A 26227-nucleotide genomic window follows, 5' to 3' on the forward strand; every position below is an offset into this window, starting at 1 on the left:
GACCGTAGGACCATAGCACAAAACACCCATCCTGTGCAGTCACCTTTCCCCAAACTTCAGCGCTGCCTTTTTTTTTTTTTTTTCCTTTCATTTTTCTTTTTGTTTAGGTAGCCTTAGTCTCCCTGTTAAGGATGGGAGGATGGAGATCATTTCTTAGGAAAATATAATAACTCGTCGTACAACTTTTTGTTTCCCCCAGCTTTTAACTGCACAGCAGGTTTGGGGATGTGAAGGCAATCTTTCAGTTTGGCTTTTTTTTTTTTTTTGACCTGAAATTAAAATAGGTCAATGATAAATGTTCTTAAGACTATAGCTGCTGCTTTCCTTTACTAGATTGGAGTTATAGAAGACAGACACCCAGGAGGTTTTTGCCTTCCGCGATGGCTCAGTTTGGAGGACAGAAGAATCCCCCTTGGGCTACTCAGTTTACAGCCACTGCAGTGTCTCAACCAGGTCAGTTTACATTTAATTTGGTGCGTGAACCCTGACATCTAGTACATTTGTAGTGAAGAGCCGCTCCTTGCTAACTACTTTATTGATAAAGTCTGTTAAAATAGTACATGCTTGATGCTTCTAATGTGGCTAAAGTATTAAAGAAGACTAATTAACCTTAGGTCTATGTTTTTTTTCTTGTAAGGGGTAATGAGTAAAATCAAAGCTGGCTTGTCTTTGAATCTCTCGAGCAGTAAAATTAAATTAATCATATCCAAAGTTCTGTAAATCATATTACTTTTCCCCAGATTGCATTAATGTGGATGAAATAACAGTAGCACTAATAGTACATTACAGTTTTTTTTTAATGGGGTGCCTGTGTTTCATTCCCAGGGCAGCTTACATTGATGTTTACAAATACTTTGCTTTTATTAATATATTTGGCATATGTCACATAGTGGAGATGTCTTTGAGATTTGCTTGTTGGAGGGAGAAGTGTTTATGGTTTTGGTGACAAGTTAAAACTCAAAAGTTCACTATAGTTAGGGTATTGCCTGCTGATGTCCGTGTGTTTTTGTCCTTAGGTTTTCATATGTAGCTGTGTTGAATCACAGACTTGTGCATTTGAAGGCTTAGCTGGTTGCATCTCGATGTATGATTCATGAGGATTCTTTTATGACAGAAAAGGTTTTAAGGCAGGAATATGAAGTTGATGCACAGTGAATATTGGTATTTTCATTTCCAGTGCTGAGTTGCCTCTTTCTCCTCTTGAATTCAAAGTATTTCAATTCAGTCTGATGCAAAAAGCCTTCAACAGGGCTTGAAGATTCAGGATGTCAAAATATGAGAATGGGCAGTAGTCTTGTTAGGCTATTTTTGCAGTTATCCTCTGTACCTTTCAGTAGATAATGAAACTGAATGTTGTGTCTCCTTTATGAATTTTACTTCCTGAAGCTTGGCAAAATTTGGGAATGCCTCCCAGTCCTTACGGGGAGTATGGAGGAGGAAATATTCTCCACAATAATATTTCTGCTAACTTGCTCTGTTTTTATTTAGGTGCCTTGCTCATTTTCCGTTTGGGTGTCCATCCAATCTTACTGCATATCCTTAAGGGTCTGGGTTCTCCCCTTTCTTACCAGTAGGTTTCATGGTGGTCAATCCCAGTGAGCCTCTTCCTGACATAGATAATCCGCATGTCTGATGCCAATCCCCTTTGGATAGAAATTGCTTAATAAGTTGAGTGGAAAAGACAGGAATTGTGAACATAGGGAGAGAGAAACTTTGCCTTTGGCTCCAGTGCCTGAGTGACGGTGCCTGGGGGCAGTGAGGGGGCGCCGATGGGCGCGGGAGCTCTGAGCCCTGCGCTGGGGCGCGCTCAGGCCCGTACACCCAAGGAGGTGCTGCAAGGCTGAGCTGAGCACCACGTCCTTGCTCCTCCATGGAGCAAAAGGTGTAGGAAAGTGGAGGGAGGAGCTGGCAGCCATCTTAGGCCTTGCTGAGCTAGGGCCAGAAGGGGGCTCTGCAGAAGAGGAAGCAGAGGTAGGTGGCTGGAAGCTCGCAGCTTCTTACCCTTTTCCAGCTTTCGGAGTTAGGCTGCTTTGCCTTCTTAAATGAAGTGCAAAATTTGATTGGGATAGGAGGAGCAGTCAGCATCAGTTGCTGTGAGAAGTTCCTCACCTGCTCAGAGAGGGCAGTATTTCCAGGGTTTTCCATCCATAGCACCTGATTAAAACCCTTGGGCCTTTAAAGACCGACATTTGTCTGCAGTTTTCCCTTCCTCCTGCAGTTGTCCCACCTTGCTTCATGTTCCTAGCTGCCCTCTTCAGTATCTTCTGCACAGTTTCTCTGCAAAGCCTCTAGATCCTTGCTTCCTTCCCTGAAGCCCCTTCCTGTGCTACTGCAGTCACTATTGTTCAATCCAGTTCCCAGGATTCGGCTGCCCAGCTCCTCTTTCAGCACCTGTTCATGTACTGTCACCTACTTTATTTATTTATTTATTTTTAATCAGCAGTGCAGATGGCTAGTGCATAGGACAGCAGGTGGTGGTTATTGTTTTAATACATAGTGTTTCTTGATCTTGTTGAGAGCTGAAGAGCAGCGTGTAGCACTGAGCACGTTTCTGCAGGAAGCTGTGCGCGCTGCCAGGGTGCTCGCCTGCCCAGGAGCCTTGCTCAGGCACGCTGAATAGTACACACCGCTTCATCTGAAGGCAAGCCTGAGAACTTCTCCTGTAGACTGTGCTTTTAGTATTCATAAACCTGATTTAAAAAGCCTACATGCTTACCAAAGTTTGGCATATTTTCAGAGAACTGGTAAAAACATATATATATATTTATGTGTGCCAGCTGTCTTTATCCATGTATTGGGTTCTTTCTCCAAAGCATCAAATGTTTTTGCATGGGACAGAATAGCTCTCGTTTTTTTTCATATCACAGGCAATGTGTTAGTTAATTTTTCCTATGGTCAAAAGTAAGGAACGGTTTTGTTCATCTTCACTGATGATGTTATAAACCAAATTTTATAACTGCGGAAAGATAATACCAGGAGTTCTTTACTTGCATATTGTCTTGGCAATCTCTGGTGGAAAAGTAACTGCTATTTAGGGCCCTATTACCTGTTAGTAAGGTATGACAGTGCTGTGTAGCTGTAGAGTGACATGGGTATAATGAAGGGTTCCTGGAATCTCTTTGGGATGGCTCACTATTTACTTGTGTGCCTCTGGTATTAGAAGGTAGGTAGGTAATTCCAGGTGTCAGCAGAGGTCTTCGTATGATGAGAGAGATTCCTACTTGCAACACAGTGAAATTTTCTTGTGTCTAGGGGTTTAATGCATTGTATGATTAAGAACAGAGTAAAATCCCTTCACACTAGTTAAGCATAGTTTAGGCAGAAATTAAATGATAACCTCCTGCCAAAAATAAAACCCTAGATAACGCAGGCTTTCTGTGTCAGTCTGTCTGCAGGCTTAGGATGATGAGTAGCTTCCTTGCACACACAAACACACACATCTCCCTGAAGGAAATTCCCCTTCTGTTCTCTCAGCTGTTGATTTCTGACACGTCTTTTGGTTTATATCTGTATGCCTAGTACAGACCGTCTTCAAGATTGTTGCATACTGAAACCTGTTTTCATAGAGCTTGAGTTTGAAACCTTTCCAAAGAAAAGACACGGTAAAGCCCTAGATTTCTGTGGCTGTTTGGGCACTCATCTGAATCTTGCAACCACAAGGATATGGCAGCTGATGTGCAAATTGTTGGCTTGCTATAAAGGGATGTCCTGTAATGAACACACTAAGCCTGGTTCTATTGTGTGCCTGCTGGTGGAAGTTTTTGGGGAGAGGATTATATGGCATTTACAATGCATATGTGTTAGGCTTGAGGAAACTTGATTTTTAAGGCAATAGTATCTTCTAATGATGATCGTTGTCTAAAATTGGATTTGCAGGTCTGTGAGGGAGGGGAAAAAAAGCCCCAAACAACCACAAAAGACTCCAAACTCACAATTTGTCACAATTGTGAAAAATACCCACAGCCCTGTGTCGCACTCCTTTATTATAATCCTAACAAATCTGTATCATGTGCCATGAGGATAATATCTCCGTAGTTTGAAAATGGATCTCTGGAATTAAGCATCAAGGGAGTGATTAATACTGTCTTTTTCTGAATTTGTTATTGCCAGAGAAACTTTTTTTTTTTTTTTACCCAAAATAAAGCAGCAGGCTGGGACTTGAATCTGTATGCAAGCCTTTCTTGACTTCAATTTATGCAGTGTTTAGTGCTAGTAGAAGTTGTTTGCTAGGTTTCATATGAAGCAAGGCATTTCTGGCACTGTACTTACTGGGTGATAATTGCAAATGCTAAGAAGCTTTTATTTGTCACTGCAGATGCTTGCTGGCAATAACCATTATATGGCAGTCAGATGTCAGTACCACCCTCGGTCAGTTCTGGCTATGTGGTTTTTATTTATTGTTATTAGCATAGCAAACAGGATTGTGTATCTTCATCAGAACCTGTGTGGTGGAGGTTGGCACCTAAATAAAAGATGGTCAGATTACACTCTTGAAACATTTGAGGGCAAATTACTAGAAAAGTTACTACAGATGCTGGTCTGTGGGGTATCTCAGCACTGTTCTGACTTTGGTCTTTGCTGCAAGTTCATCTGCAATGTTGCAGATAACATGGTACTTGATTAATACTGAAAGCTAATAAAAGCGACTGCAGTGGTGGCAAAATCTTAATTTAAATGGAAAAGATGGGATAAGGGTAGTAGTGTGGGTTGAGAATTGCATAAGAGATGCTTGTGGGCTCTGCTGGAAAGAAAATTGTCATAATGCCAGGTGTAAGTGAAGGCAGAGTGACTGAAGATCTGACGTTGAGACCAAGCATGTTAATATTCCTGTGAGCATCCTTCCTACAAAAAGTGAGTTGCTGCTGAAGCCAGCTTGATGATAGTGTTTCCATCTTCATCACAGCACAGTATCAGAATCAGAGGGGACTCAGTGGTGGCTAGGGTGATCAAACAGCCTCAAAGTGGGTAGCATTAAGTGAATTTGTGTGCCTGCAGGAATTTCTCTTCAGCAGTGAGGAATAAGAGAAGAAAGATTAATGGACGTGTTATTGGCCTTGAGGGAGCTAGCTAAATAATGCAGCCAAGTAAAATGGAAGCTGTTCTAGGATGCAGCAGCAAAACTTTTTCATCAAAGAACTGCCTAAGGTGCCTTTATAAGATGTTGGTGATGTTCCAGATGAATGTAAATGGACAAAAGAGGAACTGATAGAGGAGGAGTAAGGAAGAGGAATGTAGAGCCTGTCATGGGAGAAAGAACTAGTTTCTTTGGCTTTTAAAGTTAAAGCTAGAACTTTACAGGGCAGAAAGATCCTATCATACTGGAAATGTGTTACTGTTATTGTAAAATGGAATGGTACTGATTTTATTATTAAAACAATATTATCTCCTAGAATACATATGTGACAGTGTGTGGAGCACAACTGCTAGAGCTGTAAAATCATAAGCAACCTGAAGGAATGAGATAAATGAGTCTCTGAGCCTCTCCTGTGAGGTACTAACTCTAACTGAATTCAGAGAATCTAGGCAGATACAATGCTTCAGCTTAAGTTTTGACATTGGGCTTGTCTACCTGAAGAGCTGGACTCGGGAGTGCACCATTTCACACTATTTCCAGTAGAGCAGCTGCTAGAAACGCCACCTGTTTGAAGTTATTCCAAGTGCTCATGTGTGTGCTCTCTTTTCAGCTGCTCTGGGCGTGCAGCAGCCATCGTTGCTTGGAGCCTCTCCAACCATCTACACGCAGCAGACGGCGCTGGCCGCAGCGGGCCTCACCACCCAGACACCAACCAACTACCAGCTGACCCAGACTGCTGCTTTGCAGCAACAAGCTGCAGCTGCAGCAGCTGCCTTACAGCAGGTACACTTGTCCCTAGGACCCCTGTCCAGGAAAAAAGCAAGGGGGGAATGCTACTATTGCAAGACAAACTTGATTAAAAGCTGTAGTGCTTACTCTAGGTCTAGCGCTATTGATAGCAGTATTAATCTGTGAAAGTGGGAGGATGGCTGCTAGATCTTAGCTTAGCATTTCAGGAAAAAAAAATCTGACACCAAGGTGAATGCTTAAAGTTCTGAGTATCTCCAACCACAATGTGTAATCTTGATAGCATTTTACATAACTTCATACTGTGTCCACGCTACTTGTGTGTAAGGCTTAACAAAAATTGCCAAAGTAAAATTTTACATAGAAACAGTACACCAGAGGTCTAGTCTAAAGTATATTTGTTATAAGGATATTATTATATGTTGATAGCATTCCTGTGTTTTGTAATGCAGTTGTTAAACATGACTAGTTTCTATCTAAACACACTTAGCAGATAACTTGTATTTGGCATTTTGGGGGTAATGCTACTTCCTGTTTATGAGATATTTTGCTTTTATCTGTTTCAGCAATATTCACAACCTCAACAGACTCTCTATAGTGTACAGCAACAGGTTTGTCTGATTCTTACTGTGTACATCACAAATAACTTAGAAGAATAATGTTGGTTGTGTGTCTTGTAGGATTTGTCTCCAAAATCAACTTTGCATGGGAAATTGTTAAAGAAACCAAGTAATTTTTTTTTATAGTGGAAGAACTTGAAGTTCACAAACATGGAGAGATGTATCCAGAATGGGAGCCTGCCCTACCTTCATGCAAAGAGGACACTAAAAATACACAATTCCATGTGTACAACATTTCTGCTAAACTTTGCTCTAAACAGGGCCGTGTATTTTAACTACTGGAAAGATACTATACAAAAAAAGTTCCCTTTTACATATCTTACGGTCATCCACGGTCAACCACCTTCAGCTGCCAAAATTATTTTTGATATAGGTATTACCTTTGAGTTACAAGAAACAGCATTTCTGCTTGCTGAATAAAGCTGAATCATGTGATCCTAAAGTTAATCACATAGGCACAATTTTATGGATTTGCAAACTGCTGAAATGACCAAACTGCAAAGAATTTACTATTAACTGACTCAGATTAAGCAAAAACTTGCTTGTAAAGAGGAAGTAAAATTGTACAATTTCCTTAAGCATATAAAATTAATTTATAACTTTTTATTTATTTTAAGTTGCAGCAACCTCAGCAGAGCATTTTAACCCAGGTTAGTTTGGTTTTATTGTTTGGTCTTCACCCCCAAACACGGATAATGCAGGAGTGCAAATTTTGTGACTTCCTAAATGGCTTAATCTGTAAAATGAGCTAATATCAACGGACATTATATTGGTACAGGTTTATTTTATCCAGATGTTAAAATATGCATTGCCTTGGTCCTGATAACTGAGCAGCATACACTTTTCCTTAATCCTAAGGGGGAATAGGTGTTTCCATTACTTTTACGGGTTGAACTTCAAGTGTTTTGCAGTAAGTAACAAATTAGGAAAATCTTTTTCTCCTTTGAGAAGGAATTTAATTTTGTGTTAACATTATTGCATTATGTGTATATAGACATTTGAAAAGACTATTGCTGAGCTTGACGGGCATAAAACCTGCCACCATTTAGCACATTGTAAATTGCTCACGTTCTGTTTTCACTTAAACTTCAAAATGTGTTTTTAAAAAAGTATGAAGTAAAAATAGGTAGCTCAATTTTATTTTGTTGCTCTAAAACTTGTGTTCTACCTCCTTACTCTGCTTTTGCACATGAATTTTCAAGTTGTGAGAAGGATTCTTGTTAGTCCCAATCCCTTTGGTGACTTGCAACACAGTTGCTTTGTGAATGGAGAGTGATCTCTAAGCAGGTTTTCCTAGCAAGATGAGGAGCTTATCTCCTCTTCAAGCCTAGTGTATAGGAGCATGTGGACAATAATGCAGTCTTCTTTCTCTCTCTCTTTTTTTTTTTTTCCTTTCTCTTCTCTAGGCAAAGTTTATAGTTTTAAAATGTGAATTTAAAAAAAAAAAAGACAGTCCATTTCAAGTAGAAAAGAAAAACATCTTAAAATAGACTTCCATCTTCTGAAAATCTCCATTCAGAGTAGTTGCTTTAGGAAGGTTTTTAAACTGCTGTCTACATGAGCTAAGGCGCTGTTCCTTGCAGGTATGTCAGCAGCTTATGAGGTTTATGGAGTTTGTTTTATTTTGCTTCCTTGCAGCCAGCTGTTGCCCTGCCTACCAGTCTTAGCCTATCTACTCCTCAACCAGCAGCCCAGATAACTGTTTCTTATCCAGCACCCCGCTCAAGTCAGCAGCAAACCCAGCCACAAAAGCAGCGTGTCTTCACTGGGGTAGTTACTAAGCTCCATGATACATTTGGTTTTGTGGATGAAGATGTCTTTTTTCAGCTTAGGTAAGGTGTAACTACTTGCTTGCAGTATTATGAGATTCCAAATAAAAGAGTTTAGATTATTGCATTGGTAATGTCTGCAGTCATTTTGTTTTTTCTATGAATGCTGAAAGTCAGAAGATTGAATAAGCTGATAGATTCTAGATGTAAGTTTCTTGCATGAATTTTCTGCATGCATCGACTAAGCTAGGAGACTCTTGAGTGTACTAAGTTATTTATAATATAAAACAGAAGAATTTGTGATGCAGAAGTGCATATGATTCTCGGTGTGTGCAATACGTACAATTTGGGAACTTAAAATGTCGGACCAAAGACGGGAATTAAATTTCTGTGCATATTCCTGTCTGAAGCAGGTAGCCCGTTCACCGAATTTGAGGGTAGATGCTGTTACTGTAAGCTTTTTAAATGAACAACTTCTACTTCCCTCCAAATATACCTTTCAAATACAAAAGTTGCTTCCTCAGTCTTGCTCAGACTCTCAGCATACACTTTCTCCAATGTTTGCAGTGCTGTTAAAGGAAAGACCCCTCAGGTGGGCGACCGAGTCTTGGTAGAAGCTACCTACAATCCCAACATGCCGTTCAAATGGAATGCACAAAGGATCCAGACTCTTCCCAACCAGGTATAGACGGTGACCTGCTCTGACTTGTTGCGGTGCTTCCAGCGCAAGTTCTTCCACGGCTCATTTCTGCTCATTCCGTTAGAACCAGAGCCAAGCTCAGCCCCTGCTGAAGACGCCGCCGGCCGTTCTCCAGCCCATGGCGCAGCAGACGGCGTTCGGCGTCCAGGCGCAGCCGCAGCCACAGTCCCTGCTGCAGGCGCAGATATCGGCCGCTTCCATCACGCCCCTGCTCCAGACGCAGCCCCAGCCCTTGCTGCAGCAGCCGCAGCAGAAAGGTGCTCCTCCGCTTACGGGGTGTTGCTCTCCTTGTGCTTACTGGGGTCTTCTGCGTTGTCCAATATGATGAAGCTTTCCACAGTGCTATCCTTTAAATTGTCCTTTTGCTATACATATCTTTGCTTTAGTCAGCCACGTTGGCATTTAAGGGAATGAACACTGCTCAATATGACTAGTCAAAACTAAAGGTTGTTGTGGTGTCACTTGCACTTTCAGTGGCTGAAGAATAAGCAGTAGGATTGATAATAAAACCTACAGTACTACTTAACCCACAGTAAAACTAAGCAGCGAAATTCTTGAACTACCACCTAAGCACAATTGCCCTGGATAAGCTCTTACGGCAAAGAAATTATTTTTATCTGTTAGTAGGCTCAAAATTAAGTTTTAGATTTTCTTTAGCTCGACAAGTATATGGCATATCTGTCTTCAAATAATTTCATTTTCTGGGAGTTACATATTTATGGTTATACCTGCTTCTTATTTAGATTCTATTACTTCCATCCGAAGATACTTTATAAAAATTTCAATTCTAAAATAAATTGGAAAGCAGTTCAGTGAGAAAGAAGGTAGCACTCTGCTGAGGTTGGGTAGACTTACTTTACTTTTTAAGTTGTTTCACTGTTAGGCATCTTTCAAAACAACCGTAAAGTCAACGTTTTTGATGATACAGAGTAGACTGTTGTCCCCTGCTATGTATTCAGCTTGTGAATTTTTGTTTTCAGCTGGCTTGTTACAGCCACCCGTTCGTATAGTTTCACAGCCTCAACCAGCTCGAAGATTAGAACCGCCATCCAGATTCTCTGGGAGGAATGACAGAGGAGGAGACTCTATGCCAAATCGAAAAGATGACAGGAGGTACGTTCTTGATGTCAGATCTTTGTAGGTTGCTTTGGTTATTATTTCATCTTCTAAAAGAGCTGATCTTTTTGCTTCAGAGTTAGTTAATGACGCATGGTTTCACCAGCAGATATTGTTAAAGCATTCTTGTGTATCTGTAGTGAAAGCACTACATAATCAATTCCTGCTTTTATAAAAGGGACAGTATACTGAAACAAAAAATTCAGAATTTCTCATCTTCATATATGAAACATCTGTGACAGTTCTAGCTTTTATTGTGTTACAATGTTCTAGAAAGCTTTTTTGTTACCAGCATGTAAAATTATGTACATCTTGTATGAATTTTTAAGTCGTGAAAGAGAACGAGAGAGACGTAGGTCCCGGGAAAGATCACCCCAGAGAAAACGCTCCCGAGAGAGATCGCCCCGACGCGAGAGGGAGAGATCGCCTCGGAGACCACGGCGTGTTGTTCCGCGTTACACCGTTCAGTTTTCCAAGTTCTCCTTGGACTGGTATGTTTGCAGCACCAGATTTTTATTTAGAAGATCTCATTTTATTGGCAGGTACAGATTACCATGAGTTGTGTCAGTGTGTAGTGAGTGCTAGATAATGATCTGAACTTCAAAGAAAAATCAAATATGTAATGGCCGAGAGCCTTATAATAAACTTACTAGGCTCTTGTTTTCAAGGGCTTCTGTGCAATACCCTTATAATTCTATTTATTATTTTCCCTAATATGTAGACACCTTAATTAAAGTATGTTTACTAGTTAGTCCTTTTCAAGCATTAGTAATTATGCATGACTCAAAATGATCAAAAGTATCGAATATTGTAAGCTGCACGTGGCTGTTCACAGGTTCACATGTGGTTCCTGGTCTCAAGACTTTACAGTTCGAAATAGTGCTCCTCTAGGTTAGGTGTAACGTGGTTGTATTTCCAGTGAATGTTCTTCTTAACGTTGTGCTTTTTTGGTTTCTTTTTATTACTGTATCTTTCAAAAAATGCTGTTTATTCCAGCCGCAGCTGTGACATGATGGAGCTGAGGAGGCGTTACCAGAACCTGTATATCCCAAGTGATTTCTTTGATGCTCAGTTTACCTGGGTGGATGCTTTTCCTATGTCTAGACCGTTTCAGCTGGGAAACTACTGCAATTTCTACGTTATGCATAGAGAAGTAGATCCTATAGATAAAAACGCTGCTGTCCTTGATCCACCTGATGCTGACCATCTGTACAGTGCAAAGGTTTGTGCAGCCTCTTGTATTATGACTGTTCATTAGATTTTTTTTTTTCTCCGTATAGGGCAAAAAGCAGGTTACCACTGAGCTGAAAATAGGCTACAACAACTGACTAATGAAAATAGGGTTTTAAACTTGTCAGCGAGTAGCTGGTGTATAGAATTTGAAAAACCATGACTGAAATGCAGTTTATTTTTCTGTTACTTCTTGTCTATGCTGGGGCTTCTTTTCCTTTCCCTGCACCATATTGTACTGATTTAATTGTAGGCAAGAGAGCCAGCTCCTGCAGGGTCTGAGTGCAGTCTTTGGGCCATATGTGCCCAACAGCTAACCTAGCTTCCCCTCCCTCTCTCCTTTCTAAGATGAGGCTGATGTGTGCTAGGCCATTTTTTTTTAAGTGTGGTGAAATGGCAGAAGTCAGTGATTGAAAGCAGAAATGTACTGCGTGTGCTGCGTTATTCAGTGCATTCAGTGATAATATACTAAGTAGAATGGTAGTCCTGAAGCTGCTGAAGCTGCTCTTCAATACTTTCAGTCCACTGTATAATATAGCACACGTTGCATGGGTGAAGGATGGTGGAGGAGGGAAAGAGATCTTTCCGACGAGCCCTTCAGACCTGGCTCATACAGCTGTATGCTCAGGCTTTGCATTCGCTGAGTTTTGTGACCTTGAGGCTGAGTATAGGTCTGCGTGTAAGCGCGCGCAAGTTTGTTCAGCGGTCGTAGTGGGAGGCCTTCATCAAACTGCTCTGACTTGCACAACAGGTGATGTTGATGGCTAGTCCTAGTATGGAGGATCTCTATCATAAGTCATGTGCTCTGGCTGAAGATCCCCAGGAACTTCGTGACGGATTTCAGCATCCTGCTAGACTTGTAAAGGTAAATATGTTTCAATGCCGGATACTCTTGGCCAAGAAGGTTAGTTACAGAGCTTTAAAATACCTTGATGAGAAAAGAGTTCATAGGCTAAATGACAGCTTCGTTTTTCCCTGAAGAGACCTAGTTTGTATGTCACGTCTCCTTTTTCGGCTTTATTAGAGCTTTATCGTCATTGCACTTGCTTTTACTGATTTCTCCAGCTTAGTCAAACCAGAGATATTTAATCTCTTATATATAATTAACTTTGTTAGTCTTTTTTAACAAGCATGTAGACTACAAGGGCTCAACTGTGAAGAGAATTCAAATGAAGCAGCAGTTAAGTAATAATCATGTGAAGTGGAATTTAGGCATTGTCATTAAAATGAAAAAAACTGTTTTAACTTCAAGTGTTACAGTGTTTCAAAGCAACGTGTATCTGTTGTTTTCTAATTAATCACCTTCAAAGCTAAGCTTCTGAATGTACAGATTCAATAATGCTTCTGTGGTTTTATCTTTTGTAGCTTTGCTTTATCACTCTTAAGCAGGAACGTCTATACGTGTGTCTACTAGAGTTAAAACACCATTTGAATTCCTGTTTGTTGATTATAAGCCTCTAATTGCAAAGGAATAAGCCTATGCACATAAAGAAACCTGATGGAAAGTCATATAGAACAAGAATGAGTAATGATGTTTTAAACCTATTCCATTTCTGAAATAATCTGTGGAAGAAAAATAACTGAACTCTTTCTTGACTGACTTTCATTTTCAGATTTCAAAATAACATAACAGTTTACTGATGGATTTCAGTATTTGTGCTATGAAATATTTTTTAAGGTTTTGGGTAAGTGATGTTTTACCCCCTCGCAGGGGAACATTCAGAAGCTTCTTTCTGTCTAGTTTTTAGTGGGTATGAAAGGCAAAGATGAAGCTATGGCTATCGGAGGACACTGGTCCCCATCACTGGACGGACCTGATCCGGAAAAGGACCCTTCAGTGCTGATCAAGACGGCTATTCGTTGTTGCAAGGCTCTTACAGGGATTGACTTAAGCGTGTGCACACAATGGTAAGTACCGTGCCGCAAAACCCTATGCGCTCTAGAAATACTTGCCTATGATCCAAATTTAAGAAAGAAAAAGTGAAAACACCTTTTCTGTCAGCTGCTTGTGGTAGAGCAGGTAAACTACTCAAAAGGAGGTTATGATTTGTAATAAGCTCGATTGGTGCCAACTGTGCTGAATAATACATTAAGAACTAATTAAAAGTCTGGATTTTGACATGTTATTCTGTAATTTTTTCATGGATGTATGTTGAAAATATTTTTCGTTTTGTGCATAGCTGGAGAAGATCGTCAAGAGAACTTCATTTCATTGTTCTTTTGTTATAAATAATTAGCTGTTGGTTATAGCCATATTTTCTCTTGATGAGTTTATTTGTCCTGTGTCACACTTAGTGCAGTTCCACTACTATCAGAAAAGTCTACTCTGTGCTAAATTTGAAGTGCTCCAACTCTTTATTTGCGCATTAAATCTACTCGCACTACCTAGCAGTAGCATAAAAGAGCATAAAATTGGTGGATCTTTTAAAATTGCGATACATTGTACAAATGTGCCAAAAGAGAAAATACGGCTCCCATAATTTTTTTCTTTAGATAAACTTCAAGGTCTTGCAGCAAAGTTTCTTTACTTGATGTGCTACAAGTGATCTAGGCTCTTGAAAAATGTGTTGTAGAATTTTTTTTCCAACATGCTTCTTCCCTTGCAACAGGTACCGTTTTGCAGAGATTCGCTACCATCGCCCTGAGGAGACCCACAAGGGGCGTACAGTTCCAGCTCATGTGGAGACAGTGGTTTTATTTTTCCCGGATGTTTGGCATTGCCTTCCCACCCGCTCAGAGTGGGAAACCCTCTCCCGAGGATACAAGCAGCAGCTGGTCGAGAAGCTTCAGGGTGAACGCAAGGAGGCTGATGGAGAACAGGCACTGAACGCTAATCCCTTTTTCTATTTCTGCTTCTCACAGGCACAGGAACACAGGCACAAAATGCACACCACATACTACACAACATACATACATAGGAGGAACATAACTGGTAACAATGACTGGTAAACCAGCTTTCAGCAGTGTAGCGAATGCTGTTTTTTATTTTTATTTCAGCTAGTATACTAACTTAAAACGTGTTTGCTGATACCGCAAATGGAATTAAATTGTGCTTACGTGCGCAGAAAAAACTTTATCATAGAAGTAGTTGCTGGAATCTGGGACCAGTTGTTGAGCGAGATGCAGTTTATGAATAGCTGTCTATATAAACATTTTGCCATTTTCTAAAATTTCCAAATTCTCTCTTCTGGCCAGTTCTAATTGTGCTACTTGAAATTGGACAAACATTAGTCTGAAACATCTGAATTTCAGGCCATGTGGCTGATGAGCATCTTGGAATAAGGGAAGGTCTAACTGAACAAAGAGTCACTTTGGGGTTTTAAAATCTGGGGGCAGATCACGTGCTGTGTGGTTCACGGCGACCGGCAGTGTCGGTGTAACCCCGATTTTGGTCGTGGTGTTGCTTATCACCCTTTTGTGTTCCGCAGATCTGGCTTGTATTGGCTGAGTGGCACTGTGGCAATTTATAAAGTGGTAGAATGTATGTGTGAACGTGTCGAAATGAAAACTTTAGGAGAAGACTATCTGAAACAGTTGTGACCTTGCACAGATCAGCAACAGAATTTAAAAAGTAAATCTAAGACTTTCAGCCGTTCTGAATAATAATTTTTTTTTAATTTTGTTTGTCAGGATGAAGAGGAAAAAGATGATGGGGAAGCTAAAGAGATCTCTACACCTACACACTGGTCTAAACTGGATCCGAAAACAATGAAGGTTGTGGGTGGTTGTTTTTGTTTATTTTTTATTATTATTTTTTTTCAACTGTGCATTTTCATTTGTAAGAAAAGACCCAAAATATTCTTGCATATCTCTTACCTGTGGAAAAACATTTAGCAGTGTTTTACCCCGCCTTGTTAATTTTAGATGCAATGTTGCAGTGTGGCTGCTGATTTAAATAGCCAAATAATACTAATGGAATCTCTTCTGATCTTTTGAACTGTGTACAACTTAAGCATATCATGTGTGATACAGCATTTTAAACTGGAAAATGAAAGTTCTGCAATAATCCGGCCTTGTCTACTTACATGCAAAAAGATGGGACCTAAAATTACTTTCATATTAGTAAAATGCACTAATTATGCAAAACCTTGTGTCAGGAGACGTAACAAAAAAAGCAGCACCAAATAATTTGCCTGCTCCTGTGAAAAGAGATTCCTTGAGGAGAACATGACTTTATATATAGTATGTATTATGTATCAGGAAAATAGGAAAATACTTTTTTATCAAAAGTGATCTAAAAGAGATGCATTTGACTTTCGGTGCTCTTAATTTTACTTCATCTTTTCTGCTAATCTCATGTTTTACAGTGTCACTGGTTGATACCACTTACAAAGCTTTTATTTATCAGGTAAATGACCTTCGCAAAGAATTAGAAAGTCGAACTCTTAGCTCTAAAGGACTGAAGTCTCAGTTGATAGCTCGACTGACAAAGCAGCTGAAAGTAGAGGAACAAAAAGAAGAGCAGAAGGAGCTAGAGAAGTCTGAGAAAGAAGAGGAGGAGGAGGAAGATAGGAAGTCTGAAGATGACAAAGAGGTTAGCTTTTGGACATATTTTCTGTAATTCTTACTATATACATAAAATTTTACAAATAAAAAAAGTAAGTATATAAATCTAAAAAGCACTAGTTTTGCTGATATTTTTGTAGTTCTTAGCTGACTAGCCTGGCAACTCTTTATGTAACCGGAGGTGCTGAATTGGAGTGAAATCTTCGCAAGTTTGAAGTTGTTTTTCTACCAGGAAAGTCAGCTGAAATGTGCAATTGTTAAAGCATGTCTTAACATTAGCAGTTAATGTCAGACCATAAACGTATCCTCCTCATAAAAAGAGCAAAACCCCCCAGCAAAACTGCACTTATTGCAAATAGGTGAGCGCGTTCTGCAAGATCTTAACCTATTAAACCTTTATGAAGATCAGCTGCCTAGTTGCATTAGCTCTCTGCAGCATATAAGCCATAGCGAATTATCATTTGCCAAGTGTGGTTTTGGGGCTGTTTTGTGTCTCTGTGAAAGACGATAGTGCCTCAGCCAACTCGACTCCTTTTTGTGGCCAGTTGTTTGCCTAGGCTTATCTTTATTATGAAACTTGAATTTTCACTTCTGGGAAACATTCTGTGTGCTGGAAGGCATTTTGTTGTTGTCGTCTTTCCCCCCCGCTTATGTTTTGCAGCTAGTTTTGGTACTCTTTAGGGTTTGTTGCTTTATTGTGAAGATAAATTATGTGCCATGAGGTTGAAGCCAACTGCCGAAAAGGGCCATGGATGTACAGACAAGTTGCTGTGTGTTCTACTTTTAAAACCTACCCTTTTCAGTTCTCCTACCTGCTAATCATAGTGACATAATTTGCGATCTAACATAATTTGCAATTGTATCTGCTTGCATAATGCTTTCTCTTGGTAAGAGAGCAGGTGCTTGCCATTTCTGTTAGCTGCTACTTTCTCCCACAGCTTCAATGTGCCACACTGTGCAGTTTTATGCTTTACAGCCTTTTGATTTGCATCAGTTGCATCTATAAAGGTTGTGTTTCTCCTGACCAGGGGGAAAAAAAATGGGAGTAAACTTTCATCTGAATTCTTGAATATGCCGGGTTGATTTCTGTTTTTAACTTCCTCTTTTGAGGAAGAGGAAAGAAAGCGACAAGAAGAGCTGGAGCGCCAGCGGCGCGAGAGGCGATACATCTTGCCTGATGAGCCTGCAATCATCGTGCACCCCAACTGGGCAGCAAAGAGTGGGAAGTTTGACTGCAGCATTATGTCTCTTAGTGTTCTTCTGGACTACAGACTGGAGGATAACAAGGAGCATTCCTTCGAGGTAAATGAGCCATACTACTCCATTAAACAACTCTTTAGTGAGCTCTATATGGAGATGTTGCCTTGAGGAAGAAGATGATGCCTCACAGTTGAATATAAGCGGCTCATAATTCGGCCCCCTTTGTTTCTTTTTGATTCAGTGTAGCAAGTGCTGTGTTCTTGAATTCTAAACGTAAGCAATACCATGGCAAAATAAAACTTAAAACTAAAGGTAAACCTAAACTAAAACTGTTTTTTGTGTGTGCAGTACACATTTAAAAAGAAAAAAAAAAAGCCCTGTCTGTGATGGATAGCTTAGAAGAGCACTATGGAAGTGAGTTTGTCACTTATACAGTAAAATGGGAGCTAGTTTAGGTCTTAAACTGCAGTATAGGATTTTTTTTTTTTTAAAGTTTGTTCAGGTATCTGTGTTCAAAACAAAACTTTATTCAGGATCAGAGTTTTTAACTGCTGTATGAAAACTTGGTAAGACAACAATTCGTAATTAAGTGCTTAAGTTCTTTGGGTTTTGTTTTTTATCTAACTTCATTCCTCCTTGTATGCAGGTTTCATTGTTTGCAGAACTGTTCAATGAAATGCTTCAGAGGGATTTTGGAGTGAGAATTTATAAAGCCCTGGTTTCCCTCCCAGAGAGGGAGGACAAAAAAGACAAAAAGGGCAAAAAAGACGAGAGAAAAGAAAAAAAGGAAGAAAAAGATGATGAAAATGAGGAACCAAAGCCCAAGAGGAGAAAGTCTGGTGATGACAAAGACAAAAAAGAAGATAGAGATGAGAAGAAGGTCTGTAGCTAGCTAACATAAACTAGTACATACTAAACTGATGCTGTCTTGTGTTTTTCTCTGTTACTTTCTAAAGCTCTTTTAGTCACCATGAGTCATATGAGTCATAATTTCTGACTCGTTAATCTATTTTAAAATATGCTTCTCATAATCATTAAAAACTTTACAGGTTTAGTTTATTTTGTAGTGTTTTAACGTACTGATATAAATATCACTGAAGATTTGTATATGCTTTTTTTTAATTTTTTGACTGAATGACCCACTCAGTCTGAGTGACTGTAGCGAGACAGCTTTCACTTATATTATTTCTTATTATTTCTGGCTTGATACATTCTTGTTTCAGAGGGAAGATAAAAGGAAAGATGATTCTAAAGATGAAGAGGAAACTGAAGATGATAATAACCAAGAAGAATATGATCCAATGGAGGCAGAAGATGCTGAAGATGAAGATGAAGGTATCTTTGAATTACGGATGTTATGGCTTTTGGATAAATTTTTTCATTGCCACTGAATTCAAAGTGGAGAACGCACTAGAACTAAAAATCTAAAACTGCATTATTAGACTACTAATCTTATTAAAGTAATTCTGACCAGATCTGCTTGAGATTTCTTAAGACATAATTGCCTTTTATGCTAGGCATTGTATAGTTTATGTAACCTGTAGCTGTGGTTTGCAAAGTAAGGCATGTGTATAGAAGTGGTTTTATTTTTTTCAGAATGCAGACCACTCGCAACTCCCATTGAAGTCAGTAGGAGATGTGAGTATTCAGCACCTCTGAAAAACCAAGCCACTTTGAAGTGCCTAACTTTCTGTTTCTTAGGTTTAAGATGTCGCCCTGGTTTTATTAGGCCAGAATGCAGAGTGTGGGGATCTTAAATGATACTGTGAGCAGCTGATTTGTGTTTGGGTGGAGCCCTGTTCACCCAAAAAATGGGGAAAGGGGCCAGGGAACTTTCCTCTCTCCAGAGAGCAGCAGTTGCCCTTTTTCCCTGCTCAGAAATGCAGGAAGGAATAAGATATGTTGTGGGCTTTTTAGTTTGTATTTTAGGGGTTTCCTTCCTTACGTCATTGGTTCAGTTTTTGCTGGAGAGGTGGTTTTGAACTACATAAATGTTGCAGTCGCAGCGTTTTTAGCCAGTGTTTTTGATAGTGCTTTCAGCAGAGCGCTCCACCAGCCTCAAAGGCTTGATGTTCTCTTTCCAAGCATCTCTTCTTTGATTGTTATCTGGCCCCTATGCAAGTTCTCGGGGCTGTTTTCTCCTGTACAAGTGCTGCTGCCTTCCCGTAATCTGTCCTTGTGCCGTTTTCAGTCTGAGTTGGTGAGAACACATCCAGCAGGCCATGGAGGTACATGAAAAAGCTTGTGGTTCTCAGAAAACGTGTTGGCAAAAGGCAAAATTAGACAAATATTGGTATAGAACTTTTTCAAAGTTTTCCCACCGAGAAAGGTGAGCAGTTTCTTAAAGCTTGATTTGGCACGTGAGTCTCCAAGCAAAGACACAGACAAGGCACAGAACTGCATGGCATAATCCATCCCTGCAGTTGTCAGATTCCTCTTTCTCTTTAATTTTAGATGAAGTTTTACTGTGTAGTCCGCTTGCAAACATATGCGCGCACACACAAACACACCCACTTTGGTCCTTCACATCTAACGAGTGCTGTAATGAGAAACTTGGAAAATCTTGAAGGTTAAAAGCAAATACACCAGTAATGAAAAAATCACGCAGACATGAATATAAATACATGTTTTTAATTATGTGCTTGATGTAGTTTTTATGATATAAAATACTTGACAATAAAGAGTAGTGATTCTGCCAACATAAACGATCATTGCTGAATGCAGACTCATTAGGGAGAATTGGGATGATTTTCTGCACCACTTAGAGGTGGTGGTGTTGGCACAACTTATTTTAGCCTCATTAGTATTTATTCTTTTGTGGCATGGGTGTGAAAATTTAAGGATTTTAGAGGGTTAAATTAAATCTCTTAAATTTGAGAAAGACAGGAGAAATAAAAGTATGAGACCAACCTAAAATGTCATTTGGTTTCCTTCTGTTTAGGAAAATATAATATTTCCAGGTGTTTGGGGGTTTTTAATGAATGCATGTCCTTTTGTGATGGTAACTGTAGGATCATTTTCTGTGGATATGTTTAATTTTCTGTTTTATAGACCGAGATGAAGAGGAAATGAACAAACGGGAAGACCGAAGAGAGGGAAATAAGCATTGCAAAGAGAGGTCATCTAAAGATAAAGTAATTACCACATTTTTTAACAATATGTATTTAAAAAAAAAGGCAATTTTAATACCTGGAATAATTACATAACATTTCTACGTGTCCCTGCAGGAAAATGCATGTATCATTATGCAGCACTTAAGCATCTCCCTGTAGGAAAATAGATGCTTTTTCTGTCATGCTGAGGCTAGTAGCTTGCATTCACATTCAGACTAGGAAAGAACATAGATTACATGGTTTATGTGTGAACTTCCTGCATAGATACAAAATTAAAACAAGTGTCTGACTGTTTCTGCCTCAAAAGTTAGGAAATGTAGGAATAATGACAATGCACAGTGCAGAACAGTTGTAGAGCTGAATGATTATTAATTCATTGCACAATGAGATTTGGGTTTTGAAGCAACTGATGAATAGCATATATTAATTGGGGGGTGGCTGAGGAAGGATTGAAAGGAAAGGTTTATTTAGGTTAATATTTTGAGCTTTTTGGCATGTTAGCTTGAACAAAAGGAACTAGTGTCTGTCGGACACTATTGTTCCTCTTGCTGTAATCCTAGTAAATGTTTGAAAGTTTTTGTCATAAGTTTTGTCATAAGTTGTTTTTATTAATTAGGAGATAAATAACTAGCTATATTAATTACCTGTCAGAAAGAAATGATAAAATGGAACTGAGGAAAATTTTGTTAACTTAAATGTTTGTTTACTTTTAGTAGCTGATGGGAAAATGATAATTGTAACTTGCACACAACACATCTTTTGTAGGAGAAAGACAAGACACAGATGGTGACTGTTAACAGAGATCTCCTGATGGCTTTTGTTTATTTTGATCAAAGCCACTGTGGATATCTTCTGGAAAAGGACATGGAGGAGATACTCTACACCCTTGGGCTGCACCTGTCACGTGCTCAGGTTTTGTATAGCTGTAAAAAAGCCTTTGAAAATACTACAGAAGTGCTACAAGGGGGTGGGTGGAAAGCAGCTCTGAAGCCCATTGCTTATGTATTTTATTCCTAATTTCTAGGCATTCTACTTTCTAGTTTAAAAGGTACTCTAATGTGAATTGTTTTAAGTTGAAAAGATGCAGTTTGCAGCTCCTAATATGCCTGTGTTGAATATGTAGCTTTTAAATGTGTCTGAGAAAAGTCTCTCTCTCTCCTAGCTAGTTCACATTTTTAAGCTCAATATGTTAAAAAGCTTTGCAATTTCTTGATGTAGGGTTTTCAAGTAGAACATACTTATTTAGGCAGTATGCTGACTCTTGTCCACTAGCACCCATTACACTGCATGAATAACTCAGTATTGCTTTCCATGGCTCCATTTTAGGTGAAAAAGCTACTTAATAAAGTAGTACTTAGAGAATCCTGCTTTTACAGAAGACTAACAGATACTTCTAAAGATGAAGAAAATCAGGAGGAGTCTGAAGAGCTGCAGGACGATATGTTAGGTAAGATAGAGTTCTGAGATGTCTGCAGAGAACCTGCTCTTTTAGAAAAGTAAACTTTGAGCACTTAAACTGTGGTAATTCTGACCTCCAAGAGGTTCTGGGTTACTTTCATAGCATGGTTTCTTAGAATATTTGTTTGGACCAGGAAGGAGGACAGAGGTTAATGCTGAATGTTCATTGACAACATTGCATGTTCTCACAGTACCTTTGCAGTCATGCAGATCACAGCACGTCCTACGGGCCATAGAAAGGAGCTTGATTCTTGGGAGGCAATTGCTGCAAAAAAGAAGAATAGAAAAATACAATGGAGGAGTATTGGGAAGGCAGGGAGAAGGAAGGAGGAAATGAGGGATACATCAGACATGTTCTATTTCTTTCGTGCATATGTAGATATATGTATGTTATGATCTTAATTCTGTATTGTTAGAGGTGTGACTCTTGAATTAGTATGGGTATTGTTTTAAACTAGTGCAGGATGTTCTTTTAAGGCTGGTCATTAGAAACGCAGGCAACTGAAAAATGGCTTAATGATTATTTCTTAATACTCCTTACTCAATTGTAGGAAACAGATTACTGTTACCATCGCCTACAATAAAGCAGGAAGCAAAAGCTGTGGAGGAAAACGCTGGCCTCATCGTGTACAATGGAGCCATGGTGGATGTTGGGAGCCTTTTGCAGAAGCTGGAGAAAAGTGAACGAGTGCGGGCAGAGATAGAACAAAAGCTGCAGTTGCTAGAAGAAAAAACAGGTGGGACACTGCTTTGAAGGCAGTGCTAGTATGGATGCAACATCCTAGGACTTTCGGGGCAGATAAACCCATCTGAGAAATACTTGTGACCCAGTGTTCTTAGATATTTGCACGCACTGTCATGTGCCCTTGGAACTTGCATACCAGCAACAGTTGGAGTACTGTTGTTGCATACAATTAAACCATTTTTCTTTTTCAAAATAGCACGTTACCAGATAGTAACACAATGTAGTCTTTCAGTGTTCATTTAATTTTTTGGTGTGGTGAAAGTGGAATGTTAAGATACAAAGTATGTAGCCTTGGAAGTGACTCTGACTCTCATTTTAGATGAGGATGAAAAGACCATACTGCAGCTGGAGAATTCTAACAAAAGTCTATCTACGGAACTCAAAGATGTCAAAAAGGATCTTGGCCAACTACAGGAAAACTTGAAAACCTCGGATGATAAAAATCTGCAGTTTGAGAGTCAGCTGAACAAGACAATCAAAAATTTAGCCACTGTTATGGATGAAATACACAGTGTTCTCAGACAGGTTAGATTTTTTTTTAATTCCATTGTTGCTTATTGCATATAAGCATTTTGTAAACTAAATCTGAAAAAAACATTTACAAATGAAAAAAAAATCTACATGAATTCATGACAATAATATCTTATATTGTATGAGATGCTAAATGAGAAGTTGATTAAAAATAACATATGCAAAACACATTTTCCTAAGCTTTAAACAGAAGAAAAGTTCTGGACTTGTATTAGTTGTTACGTAGTTTTTGAATATAAATCCCAAGCTATTGTAATAATTTAATGGACCTTCTCCATCCCTTGTGGTGTAAGTTTTCTATATCTCCTCTCTTCAGTTAGGAGTATGATGTCTGTTTTCTAGGCAAAACGCAGGTATTTAAGTTTATCAGGGTATTCCAGTAAAACAAGCATGGGCAAATTACTTCATCATCTCTCTTGCTGTGTGGAAACCAACTTGCATATTCCCAAGGAACGTTGAGAGGTCCCATTAAATAAGACTTGAATGGAAGTAGGTGTTGGAGTCATCGGTGTCTTTATGCGGCCCTGTTTTTGCAGAAAGTTTTTTTTTTTTTCCTTTTTTTTTCTTTCCTCTATGCCTGTAAAGGAATACAAAGTAAAACTCCTGTGGTCCTTTTTTACAAGGTCACAAGTTGCCTTTCATTTTATACCCTCTTAGTTTTTTAGGGATACACTGCAAATATGAATAACTGTATGACTTTTCACTTAGTATTAAAAATAAATGCAGTTTCTTGGTCTTGTACTGCCGTGCACTTCAGGAATCTCACTTTTGGAACTTGATCTTTTTTGTTTTGTCTTAAAGGATGTTGTGAAGAGCGAAGATAAAGATCAGAAATCCAAAGAAAATGGAGCAAGTGTATGATGAAACTGCTGCTGTTTAGAAGAAAGGTGTTACATAATGTAATATAAATCATGATACCAGAATGTATGGAAAGTGATGCATGTTTGATTTTAGTAGTATAAATATCTTAGTTCCAAAAGATGTATAAAGTTTTACGAATGTGAGTGTCTGCTTCTGAAGATTGCTTGTAATTCTTAGCATTCAATTTGAGACACTCCTTGAGTGAAAATAATTTTGCATTGCAAAATGTTTTAGGATGAACTTTGTTATAGTTTTAACCCTAATAAAGTTCATCAACGTAACAAACAGTAGCAAGTATTTAATTACCAAATGTTTTTTTGTTAAAGTCTAGTGAAATCAATTTTTTCATTATTTATAGAATTGCCATTTTTAGGTTTTATTTTCAGTCTAATTAGTCTTTTAAATTCAAATATAAATCATAAAATAGCATGCTGCTTAATTTTGCAAGTAAAGATTTTTTTAAAAAAAATACTTCTTGGATTTTTTTTACTTGTCACAATTTTCTTTTCTCTAATGTACCTTTTCTTTTCTTTCTTTCCCCGAAGCTGCTTGTATTAAAGCCTCATGATATACAATAGTTCAGATGAGTTAAGAAAGCAATAGAAACCTACCAAAATACTGGCAGGGCTGTGAGATTTATATGAAGATATATGGGCCTGTTTTAAATGTATGTCATTTGTGTTCCTTTAATTGTTCTTATCTTTGGATTAATATATATGCTCCTTTTTAATAACAAATGCTGTGTATTAAAATGTATGGTTGGGTACCAGGCCAGTAGATGTCAGAACATTGCCTTATGTGGGGAAAATGCTACCATTGTAAGCCTCCTTTAATTAAATTTGACTTCTTTCCTAGCTAGCATGTGTAATTACTTCCAAGACTTTAGTCCAAGCAAAGAACGGCTACACAAGTGTTAATCTTCTATATTCTAACTGCTAAGGAGCAGGACACGATTTGTTTTGTTGCAAGTGGGTGAAATGCTGCTGCCTGCTGTTGTGCTCACCAGTCACTAGCGTTCTGGACTCAAGTTAACGTGGCATCCTTGTCAAAGGTGACTTCTGAAATAATGTCAAGTGTGAATAATTGTGTTTTGGTGCAAACTTTGAGGAAAATGATGGGGTTTTGAAGGTTGGGGCAGAAGTGTTTTCTTAGAGAAATAGTTTTAGTAAACTTCTTTTAAAGCTAGATACCCTAGGTAACTAAATACCTGTTAGGAGAGTCTGAGTGCCATAATATGTATGAATAACCTACATGGAAACTCATGTAGCTTTACTAAGAAATACATTAAAATGCCTGAATTTATGTTCAAAAAAAGTCTTAAGCTGGTGCTTTTATCACTTACCTTTCTTGGCTCTTTTGGAGCCAGACAACTGAAATATTTTTTCTTTGAAATTACACGCATAAACTTCCCCTTCATCTTACAGGAGTCGCTATCTAATACTTGAACTGTTCCCATCAGACTAGGAATTAGCTATAAAAGCACTAACTACTGCATCTGAGTACACAGCAAATGCATGCTTGATGAACTGGGATGTCTCAGAAAACAAAAATGACTGTAGGAGCATGGTAATGGTGTTATGATCACGGTGCACTCATGATGTTAATTGGCAATGAAATTGTATTTCTTTTCACTTTTACATTTGTATGAGTTGTGTACCAATACAGCATGTCTCATTACCAACCCTGAGCACCCTTGACTTAAGGGATTGAGACTGTAGAAAAAGCTTTGAGGAGTTTTCAGCAGTGCATGTGAATGCATGCAAAAAAAAAAAAAAAAAAAAACCTTTTAGAATTTTAGGCAAATTTAAGGATGCAAAATGACTTTGTAGGCACCCTGAAACAGCTGTTGGGACATTTTCCAAGGGGTTTTTCCATGTCCTTATCTAAAAGCAGTTATCCAAGATAAGCCATTGCTGCTTTTATGCATACATGTTGTTACTGCTGGTCATCAGCTAAAGCTTCTTAGCACTGTTCCCAAGTCCAAGTAGTTTGTAGCAACATCTTACAGAGTGCCCCTAATGGAGGCCCGGAGAAGCCAACTGCTGCCAGCTTCAGCTTCCATTTGAGCAGTGGTTTTTTCCTGTTTCATGCATCTTTCATGTCTCCTCTGCCCACCTCTTGGGCTCTCCATTTCCAAGTCTGCCATTAGGTATTGGTGCTTGCTCTTGAGCCTCAGTCAGCTCTTACTCTGGAGTATCAACAATGAAGGTCCAATTAACCTGTAGTTCGCAATTGAGTCTGTCTTATGGCATGTGCTGCGTTAGGAAGTGTTTGAGTAGGGCAGTCAACATGTTGATGTTAATATGCCCTAGGAAGGGTACAAATAGAAACTGCCCTGGGACTTGTCCATACCCGTGCAGTGCACTGATAAAAGTGAAATAAATAATCAATACCTCTGCTCAGCTATCCCAACTCCCAGGGTCTCCCCAGCAAGCCTGTTGATTTTCCTGTGTACTGTGCTTCAGTAGAGGAGTTACACTGGAAAGTAGTAAGAGCAGAGAGAAAAAACATCAAAAACACCATTTTTAAGCAAAAACTTTCTTTTTTCTACTTATCC

At 38.9% G+C, this 26227-nt stretch overlaps 1 protein-coding gene and 1 non-coding gene across 4 annotated transcripts; both read left to right on the plus strand.

Moving 5' to 3' along the window:
• The first annotated feature begins 258 nt into the window (after positions 1-258).
• On the plus strand, positions 259-24524 carry CCAR1 (cell division cycle and apoptosis regulator 1). 3 transcript variants are annotated; one of them, XM_010227618.2, is made up of 25 exons: positions 259-453; positions 5685-5857; positions 6388-6432; positions 7059-7091; positions 8080-8273; positions 8778-8892; positions 8975-9167; positions 9891-10023; positions 10356-10517; positions 11023-11248; positions 12008-12121; positions 12998-13164; positions 13866-14076; positions 14887-14970; positions 15605-15790; positions 16873-17064; positions 17609-17842; positions 18186-18297; positions 18559-18600; positions 20014-20096; positions 20841-20987; positions 21402-21522; positions 22085-22270; positions 22598-22803; positions 23611-24524. In XM_010227618.2, exons 1-25 carry the CDS (start codon positions 381-383, stop codon positions 23668-23670), a joined length of 3492 nt encoding a protein of 1163 aa, XP_010225920.2. In that variant the 5' UTR covers positions 259-380; the 3' UTR covers positions 23671-24524. The 3 variants fall into 3 exon arrangements, with proteins under 3 accessions (XP_010225920.2, XP_010225921.2, XP_088381197.1); XM_010227619.2 differs by lacking the exon at positions 18559-18600; XM_088525071.1 differs by lacking the exon at positions 7059-7091.
• Positions 12780-12844, plus strand: LOC148596239 (small nucleolar RNA SNORD98). The gene has a single exon (XR_015913437.1). It is a non-coding gene; the product is annotated as a small nucleolar RNA SNORD98 (small nucleolar RNA).
• Positions 24525-26227: the final 1703 nt, after the last annotated feature.

This window comes from Tinamus guttatus, unplaced genomic scaffold (assembly GCF_059628265.1).
Source record: "Tinamus guttatus ecotype Peru unplaced genomic scaffold, ASM5962826v1 Tinamus_guttatus_pri_ptg000023l, whole genome shotgun sequence".
Taxonomy (NCBI): Eukaryota; Metazoa; Chordata; class Aves; order Tinamiformes; family Tinamidae; genus Tinamus; species Tinamus guttatus.

Coding starts and splice junctions, on each gene's coding strand:
- CCAR1 (XM_010227618.2), top strand. CDS start 381: ATGGCTCAGTTTGGAGGACAGAAGAATCCCCCTTGGGCTACTCAGTTT. Junction 12,122..12,997: donor ATCCTGCTAGACTTGTAAAG/GTAAATATGTTT, acceptor CTTTCTGTCTAG/TTTTTAGTGGGTATGAAAGG. Junction 18,601..20,013: donor CATTGAAGTCAGTAGGAGAT/GTGAGTATTCAG, acceptor TCTGTTTTATAG/ACCGAGATGAAGAGGAAATG.